Here is a 9,749-nt window from a genome sequence, read left to right on the forward strand (position 1 = left end):
TCATGATTAAAAATACTATTTAAACTAAAACGAAACACACACACACACACACACACACACACACACACACACACACACACACACACACACACACACACACACACACACACACACACACACACACACACACACACACACACACACACACACACACACACACACACACACACACACACACACACACACACACACACACACACACACACACACACACACACACACACACACACACCCCTTTTTTAAATGATGGGCCCGTTCTTCACCTTGACAGGAAAACTAGGCTACAGAGACAATGACTACAGCAGTACTGTATAAACATCTCCTCGCATTCTGTAGCATTATCAGTCAGAATGTGCTTTAATTATTAACCCTTTAGCTCTCTCTCTCCCTATACAGCCCTCACTATCTAATGCAGTATGATTATCAGATGAAAGCATTTATTTTCTTCTTGCATACAAAGCTGTGTTGATATGTACTGATCTTGTTTGTATAGAAGATCAGTTTTATATATATATATATATATATAAGGTCAATGGAGACCAGTGTTTCCCAAGGAGGTATAAGGGAAACATATACAATGACCCTACATTGGATCTGTTGCATTGCTATCCTTGTATTTGCTTTTGAATAATTCCAAATAATAAAACAAGCAGCAACAAATGTGATCATGATAAATGAAGGGTTTTGGTATTTTATACAGTGTGTTATTATAGATTGTGCTATTCCCCAACCCAGGAGCTGGCCATTGCAATGCGGAAAATAAATACACTTTTAAACAGCCTTTTAACAAGATATGGTAAATATGCATGACAATGTTATCCAAAGTGCCATGGGTTCTACGATACCTAATCACACTTTAGGTGTTGTGTATGTATATAAGGGCTGCTCAAATTAAAAGATTAAATCGGACCGATTAATCAACTGAAGGGTTGATCGTAGATTTTTTTTTTTTTTTTTTTTATTTAAAATAGTGCAGTATTTATTTATTTTTTGTATATAAAATAAAATCCACCAATAGAAGATATGCATTTTCTCCAAAGCAGTCCAATCATAAGTGAACGCAGGCAGCTTTAGTAGGTTAACCAATGGGAGAGTCAAAGATCTGCCCCTTGTTATACAGGTGTCCACATGAGTGAGCAGAAGCGGGACATAATTGGGAGTTTAACCAATGGGAAAGTCAAAAATGTACCCTGGTTTTACAGCTGTCCAATCATGAGTGAGCAGAGGTGGAAAAGCTAAGATAGGGTGTGTAAGCATAGCTTAAAAAAAAAAAAATTAAATTCATAGCTACATTTTTGAGCGACACTGCTTATTATAGAGACAGAATTATATAGAGAACTTCAAAAGTAATATTTCGAATTGCTTTTTACAAATTAAAAATAATGTCATAAGACAAGGGACTCACTGTAGTCGATTTGGTTACGAATCAATTTTCAAGAACTTTCTAAAAAAGCATACACCAGAAATACCTGAACTGATGAAGGCATCAAGTCATAATTACCCAAACAGAGGTCATTCCGTGGAATTACGTTCTCTGATTTCTGACTACGACAGTATGTTAAGCAATCAAGCTTGTCAAGCGCCACAGTCTTCTCGGCTACCTCTCACTTGATTCCGAACGGCTTAATCTCTTCGGTGCCTCAGGTTCCACTTGATTCAGAAGTACAAGAAGGAAGCCATTACTCCTCAAATAGATCATTCAAAAACAGAAACGACTCAATAGATCTATAATCCTCACCCTAGTAAATAATGGAAAATCGGCACATTTCGTCATTTATATTATACCGTGTAACAATTTTTTTTATTTTTTTTTTGTTCCTGGGTAGTAAGTGCTATTTCCTAATTGCGTATGCCTCAAAAGTATAGAAAATGGCTATTATTCCCCACAAACTTTGCTTTTGTGACCAGGACAGTGATATTTCAAAATATCACTATTTCCAATGGGAAAACGGGCAAATGTGTGTCTTTTCATTCACATAAAGTCAGAAAAAAACAACATATGAATCCAAATTAACATGTATTTATACTAGAGTAATACAAAAATGACTACAAAAGATTTAGAAGCGAGTAGTTTTTCGAGATTTACGATTATACTGTATTTACAGTATAATCGTAAATCTCGAAAAACTATTCACTTCTAAATCTTTTGTAGTCATTTTTGTATTACTTTGTTCTCACTCAGCTGTCAGGACTTTGAGTGACAGTCCCTGCTGTGGCTCATGGGCCAATCACCTGGGCTTTGCCATTCACTTCCAGGTGGCTAAACTTGGCAAGATCTTGACATGCACAGCTGCAGGATGTGGTTAGACTCTTAAAGTTCAACACAGCAAATCTGCACTGTAATTTAGCAGTTTTCCGATGCCTTTTCCTATGGTTTTACTTTTTCATTTACCATCATTCAAATTTGCTTTACCATACCTCTCTGTGCTTTACAATGCCTCCCTTTGTTTCATCAAGCTTTCATTGCCACTATTAGCTAAAAAGACTTTTTTTTCTGGTATAGTCCAGCAGCAATCAGACCATGTGACCTACAGCGAAGGAAGTAGATAGGTAACAGGGAGCAATAGTGTATTTGTTTGGTCTACACCATTGCACTTGAAAAAAATCTGTATACTGCCAAATTAAGTGCTGGCTACAATAAAGATTTTAAAAGGCTTTGGTCAGCATACACTTCCTGTTCGGTTATAGATGGATCTCATATAAAACTTGTCAAATTATCTGTAAAATGTAAGAAAGAAATCAAGAAAGAAAGAAAGAAAGATCTGACACTTATAGAAGGGCAGGATAAAAGTCTGGTGGAGATTGGTGCAGAATCAGGACAGTCATCTTGTTCACAGTGTAGTAACAGATGGACAGATGTAGTAACAGATGGACGGATGGAAGAATGGACAGACATGACCAGCACGTATGGATCCCCATTTTTTGAATGAGGACCCTAATATATGAAACCTCTGACAGGGGGCAGTGTTTGTGAATCACCATTCCACTACAAGGATACAAGGCCAAAACCTATTTTCATTCCCGGGTATTTTAATCTCGGCTGCACAATAGCGTCTGACACATTTACTCCATTGTGTTTATTGATAGTCTTGGATTGACTGCAGCTGCCCATTTCCATCTGGCCAGTCAAACAGTTCAACACAGTCAGTTACAGCACCACACTCCAGGAATTCCCTTCCTCTTGACGCAACAAATGTGCGTTCATGTCAAGTCCTTTCAAAAGGACTGGCGTCACCACCTGCACTGTGCTGGCAATTAAATGGTTCATACCACCACAAGACTGCCAAACAAAACCTGCACCTTAATAATAATGAGAACTAGTCTAACATACTCCATTCTCAATTCTCCAGCTCCCCCCATTACCCTGCACCTTAAAATAGGCCCAATATAAAAACACTCAATTCTCACCTCTCCAACACTATCATCAATCACCCTGTACCTTAATAATAATAAGCATTAGTCTAAATACTCCAATAGCAGCTCTCCAGCGCTGTCAGTACCAGCACCTCAATATAGACACTAGTCTAAAAACACTCCCTTCTCAGCTCTTTAAAAATAAAGTCTCAACTTCACGAACTGGGTTCTGCATCATGTACTGTACACAAAGCATATTTAGTAGTTAGAAGTGATATACAAAATATAAAAAATAGTTTTAGGACATTAGGAGGCAAAATCAATTTACTGCAAACTATATTATGCTAGTATAAGACAACAGAAAGTTAACAGTCCTTTTTGTGTAATGCTTATTTGATCACCGGATGAAGACAGACGACAAACTAAACTCTTAAGAATAATTATTTTGATATCGTCTACATACAACAAGGCAAACAAGGATAAAGACACTTTCCCACAGTGCCGTGAAAGACCTGCAGGCGGAGTGAACAATTCAGCATAGCAGCTGACATCAGGCAGCAGTAGAGTGCTCAAAACCTTGAGGTTCAGGATTACAAACATCACTTTCATCGTTTTAGTAACATTCGGATGAACTGCAAACCCATAGCAGGAGAACTTCTCTCTTACTAGAAACAGAAATATTTAATCAAAATCAAAATTAAGAAATGAACACCACCAAAATAAGGCCTACTTGTAGATTATTTCGTAAACAAATAAATGTAATGAACAACTACAAACTAAATGTCAACGGTCTGAAATTGATTTGGTCTGTGCAGGAATATTAAAAGCAGGACAGTGTCAAAGTACTTGCTACAGAACACATTACCTAACAAAACTGAATGTGTAATAATAATAATAATATAGTATTGATTACAATATTTTTATGCATTTACTGCCTACTCAAGCTGATGCAGGCTCCATTCTCAAAGCTTTAATTTGGAAGTTATTTAAAGAATGTTTTTTCATCAATAAAATCAAGTTGGAAACTCCTGAAACTCTTCTGGACTATTGGAGGGTTCATAAATATCAAACCTGATTGTATTCATAAAGACCGACTTTGAAAAAACATTCTTTAAATTCACACGTTCAGGTTTTGTGAATAGTGCCGCGTCTTTACAGTAGAAGCATCACAAACCATAATGCAAACAAACTTAAGTTTGTGCTGTAAGCCTGTCCCCATGCTTTTGCCTTGGTTATAGTGTGCATTTACCACTATTCTCCATGGTTTTTAATATGCTTTACCGTACCTCTCTGTGCTTTACAATGCTTATCTATGCTTTCACTGTGCTTCATTACACTTTGCTGTGCTTTTATTATGAGAAACTTTTCTAAGGGTATCTTTGTGAATGAATGAGTAAGTTAAGATCCGTTCCACTCACCCTGGAGATGGTGAGCGGCATGTTGAAGTCTTTTCCTCCTTGCAGTCGGAAGCCCCACGGGGCAGATCCGGAAAGGGTCACTTTGTAACTGCTCATATTGTTTCTCCCCAAAAACAAATAATTCTTATATGTTGTTTGTCTTTTTTTTTTTCAATTTCTCCTCCCAAGTCTCGGAAAAAAATGGGAGGCAGGCACCAAGGAGCAGCTGTTAAACAAACAAACAATAAATAAATCAACAATAATAATTCATAATTTTTTATTATTATATATATATATATATATATATATATATAGATATATAATATAATATATAATATATATATATATATATAATTAAAAAAATATTAATTTAATTTTTTGTCGTCTTCTTTGAAATTAATTAAATGTATTTGATTACGTTTTTTTTTATTTTAGAAACTCAAGAAACACAAAAAAGAAAAGCAGAAAAGTTAAAAGTTATAAGCAGATTTTATGAGAGTTCTTGCCTGTTCGGGTGGGTTGAAGTGAGAGCCTAAGAATAGCACCTCTCTGCAGTGGAGCAGAAAGTGATAACACTCCCATCTAGGGGACCCTTATAAGGTGTGTAATGGGACACCCAGAATGCAAAGCTTCCATGAATCACACGGCTAATATAGACTCTTCTAAGGCCAACAGATTCTTCTAGGCCCCCCAGATGCTCCCTCCCCCTCCCCCCTCCCTCCACAGGGTATCACACAGGCTAAAGAAACAACCAATTAACAGAAAGCTTCATTTTTTCGATGGGCGTACTGGTTGGTGGGTCGGTAAAGAAGAGTGGAAGATTGGGACCCGGACAGGCTTACCTTTCTGCTTCATGTTGTGAGGGTTTGTTCAGGATACGATAGAAAAGAAGCGTTCATGGTATCAAGTAACAAAGGGGGCCGTCACCCTGCTATCACTCTTTTGGGCAAGAAGGGCAGAATATGGGACTGTCACCCTGTATCAGCCCTATAGGGGCAGTCATCCTTGAAGAGGGACAATGGAGACATCTACAGGAGGCTGTCACCCTGCTTGATGCCTATAGGGACAATGCTAGCATCTACAGGGGGCTGTCTCCCCGTTTGGAACCCTATAGGGGCAGTGCTGGGTACATGGCAACCTTCTATGGCTAAACACAATAGCATTCTCTTGTCAGCTTTCCAGTATCAGTGCTTAAAATGGAACTAACATTTAAACACAGCAAACCAATTAAAAATCTCAAGCACTTACGTCTTTTATCACTGAACCAGTGAATGAAATTAAACAGCCAGCTCTGAGTACAGGCTGTCCTGATAACAGCGCACATGACTGCCATCCAGAGAAGTCTCATTAGGGCTCGACCGCACTTTATGCAAATGCTGGCATTCTCAAACCTGAAGATCTGACCTTTCCAATGCAAACTCACTTTCAGACTGAACATTGATTTCGGAAATTTACAGCCACTGCATTCATGCAAGGCAATTCCAGTTGGAATGCTTCATATTGGTGATATATGGGTTAGTAGGGCTGAGTAGTTCAGTTTTTCAACTTCATATTAGAATTGGCAGCATTATCTAAGTCACTGATAGGAGGACCTGCCAAACAGTGACTCAACGGAGGAGACCTTGTGACGTGTAGCTTGAATGCGATTGGATGTAAGTCTAATGTGTGTGACTGGAATCACAGGGTATTGTAATTGGTCGCCACCATGCAGCGCTAACCTCTGATTAACTGAACATATTGTTAAAAGCCAGTACACCAAGTGGGGAGTGGAGGCTAGTTTGGCTTGCCATATACTGACTAACCCAATTAGAGTAATGTGGATTTGGACACTTCAGCACAGATTTGCTAAGACACTGCACCACCTAGTCTATAGTGGCACATCGCGCTGTCCAAGGTACTTACAACAGAACTGATTACAGTCCGAATGTGCATGAGCAAGAACCTCGCCTTGGGGGTAAACTGCAGCCACTGTGTGTTGAGTTACTGAACTGTGAAAAAACTGGGGGTCAAAACTGTATGACTGGAATAAGACATTAAAGTGAACCATAGAAACTCAACGATTAGGAGCTTAAAAATCTCTCTTTGAGCAGAAATGTATAAAAACCTGTAATCTCTGGAGATACTAGAATGTCCTGTATTGTTCATTTAAATCCCTAACTTTCTGATCTCCAGTTGCATTTCTAGGTGGTCATGTCAACTCTGAAGATGTGGAGCTGTTTCCATCGCATTATGAAGATGGAATTCATTAGCCTTTCTTTCTCTGGTTTTGAAGAGTGTATTTGGGAATAGTTTATAACCTCCTGCCAGTGCTTCTCCTTCAGTCCACATGAAGAAATACATATACGTCAATCTTATTTATTCTGTCTTTGCATATTTTTACTTCCACTAATTGAGTCTTTCTCCCAACTCAGTTGTTCTTTCTCTTTTTCTGTCTGCTTGTCGCTTGCTTTTTTTTTTTTTTTTAAATAAAGCTACACCACTGTTCTCTCCCAGTCGGGGGTGGGGGCGCTATGTAATTATCTGATGCCCAGTTTAATCACATGGCTCTTAACACACACCACCCTCCTCACCCCCACCACCACAGCATCTCTTAGATTTAGACGAATGTCACAAGCGCAGTTATTGCTGATGATATGATTACAGAGAATCGTGTTTCAAGTAACAAAACAAAAAAAATTAAGCACAAAACCAATTCTCAGTGATATCATGGAAAATGGTTTATCGTTTCACTGCACCTTAAGTTTCTTGATGGCTCGATGGATGTTGAACTGTTGACCCCTGGGAGACCTCTACATATCTTACTGATTTAGTCCATTCTGAAAATGCCTATAAATAACCTTGTGACTGAGCCACTTTAGAGGAGTTAGACCACTGGTCTGTGCTCCTGCTACCGTCAGACAGACAGCACCCAATCCAAAACAATCCCAACATATCCAGCGTCTCTCCCCATTACACACTAGGGAAGGCATGCAGGTATTACTGGGATTCAGAGCACAGGGGGAACCTGCATTTCACAGACCAGAGACAGACAGACAGACAGAGAGGAAAATATTCTTCCAATAGTCTTTTCAAACATTCAGGGCGGAACTTCATTGCCGTTGATTGGTACTCTGTGGTAAAGGTGAGGGAAGGACCACTTTTCTTGTGTTGAAATCACCTAATTAATGATTGGATGTATGGAATACCTGCCGGTAAATACTTCTAAAGGCAACTGCGAGTATGTGTCCGAGTATCAGCACAGCCCTACAAATCCAAAATAAAGTCATTAATAAGAAGCACATCTATGCAAAATACCTACCTTAAAATATGAGGAAAAATACTGTAGTATAGTATCTGTGGCACGTACAGTTTATTTACTATGTATCAGCTTTCCTTTTTTAACAGCACTGTGAAATGCTATTTGGTAGAAAGTTGTTCTGTATACATAACATTATCCAAGTACAGAGGTTGAATAAAAACCACTATGAACGAATTCTGATCATGTATTTATCATAGAAATAGAGTGGTATTCAGACTAGCAACTCCTATTTATATTAACAACAAGAACCGTTTATTTAAACCCTTTCATAGGAGCTATTTGAGGCTTGGACAATGCCAACTCTATGCTACACTGTACAGCCATATCTTACATTTGATTACTTCCTCTTACAATATGAAATCATAGCATGTGCCCGTATAAATATTTTGTATAAGTGTGGATTTACATTTTATTGTACCGGATACAACTTTTAAGCATTATCCACCAAATAGTGGCTCATAGATAACTTGACTGGCAGGGGACGCGCTATCTCTCACGATGCACGCTACACAGGTGTCATGTCAATTTATGCTCCCTATCAAATGTTCTCACTCTGCATACTGCACATGTCCAGATTATTTTTCCCTTGCACTGCGCATGCCCAGATTTTGTTTTCCCTGAAGATCGAGGACGCCCATCAAAAACAAATACATGTATTTGGATATGAAATACCTGTTTTGTAAACATACATTTTATTCCACATGCACTAATGTGTTTTATATTGAATACAGGCAGTTGCAAATGTTAAAGTGTGCCAGAGAATAAAATTAAAAATGCACCTACACGCTGATTGCACATTTTTTACATTGAAGCGCAGCGTTCTCTCAAAACTACAGTAACCTCAAGTAGGACACATTTGTAAAATTGTTTTGCAAAAGTAGCATACTTATTATTATTATTATTATTATTATTATTATTATTATTATTATTATTATTATTAACCTGGTTTGAGTGCCAATACTATTTTTCACGTTGTTGATATTAGTTTGAAAAAAGGTTATGTTAATTATTTTACACTGATTTAGTTATTGCTACAGATAAAATGTTGGTACAGGTATCAGATTTTGACGCTTATACACGTCATATTTTGCTACTACTGGTAACCAATTTTGACGACATAGCAAAAACTGATGTTATACCACCAGTATTACTGTGGTTTGCTACCCCTGAGGTCCGCTGAACAGTCCACTGTCCCGTCAACCTCTCACCCGGGGAGAAACACCACAGCAACTGCTCGGGAGCCTCTCCGCCACCGTCTCGCAAAAAGTTCACGATCCCAGTATCCTACTGTTATACTTGTCCCGGCAGAGCCACACACACCAACAGCTGAGCTATTTTGCCAGCTCCACACAAACTGTCTCACTGAATAAAGCGACATCCAGGCTGATACTTTGAACAAAAACGAAGCTAGTAGTAATGCCCTCCTACACGCAGGCGACTAAAAGCAGCGAAAAAAATAGTTTCGTTTTTTTGTTTGTTTGTTATTTTGTCTGTAAAGTATAACATGCAACGATACTTTTGTATTAGCTGGCAAACGGGTACCGCTAGCATAGTGCAAGTTTGCATTGTATTATTAACAGCGCCGCTCGACTCTCCAGTGACAGTGCGTACCTGTTCAGGTTGTTTGAAGAGCGCCTCTCAGTTTCTTCTGTGCAGCGCGACGACCCTCCTGCGGTCTTTATCCGATCCCTGGGACCAGG

At 38.6% G+C, this 9,749-nt stretch overlaps 1 protein-coding gene across 3 annotated transcripts in view; it reads right to left on the reverse strand.

Moving 5' to 3' along the window:
• The window catches only part of LOC121325181 (LIM domain-binding protein 3-like), a 30,012-nt gene extending 20,263 nt beyond the window's left edge, over positions 1 to 9,749 (reverse strand). For all 3 annotated transcript variants that reach the window (XM_041267507.1, XM_041267505.1, XM_041267504.1), the window contains exons 1-2: positions 9,661 to 9,749; positions 4,773 to 4,977 (exon numbers count right to left, since the gene is read on the reverse strand). In XM_041267507.1, the coding sequence (XP_041123441.1) occupies positions 4,773 to 4,868 (96 nt within the window). In that variant the 5' untranslated portion in view covers positions 4,869 to 4,977; positions 9,661 to 9,749. The remainder of the gene's footprint in view (positions 1 to 4,772; positions 4,978 to 9,660) is intronic.

This window comes from Polyodon spathula, chromosome 13, assembly GCF_017654505.1.
Source record: "Polyodon spathula isolate WHYD16114869_AA chromosome 13, ASM1765450v1, whole genome shotgun sequence".
Classification (NCBI taxonomy): Eukaryota; Metazoa; Chordata; class Actinopteri; order Acipenseriformes; family Polyodontidae; genus Polyodon; species Polyodon spathula.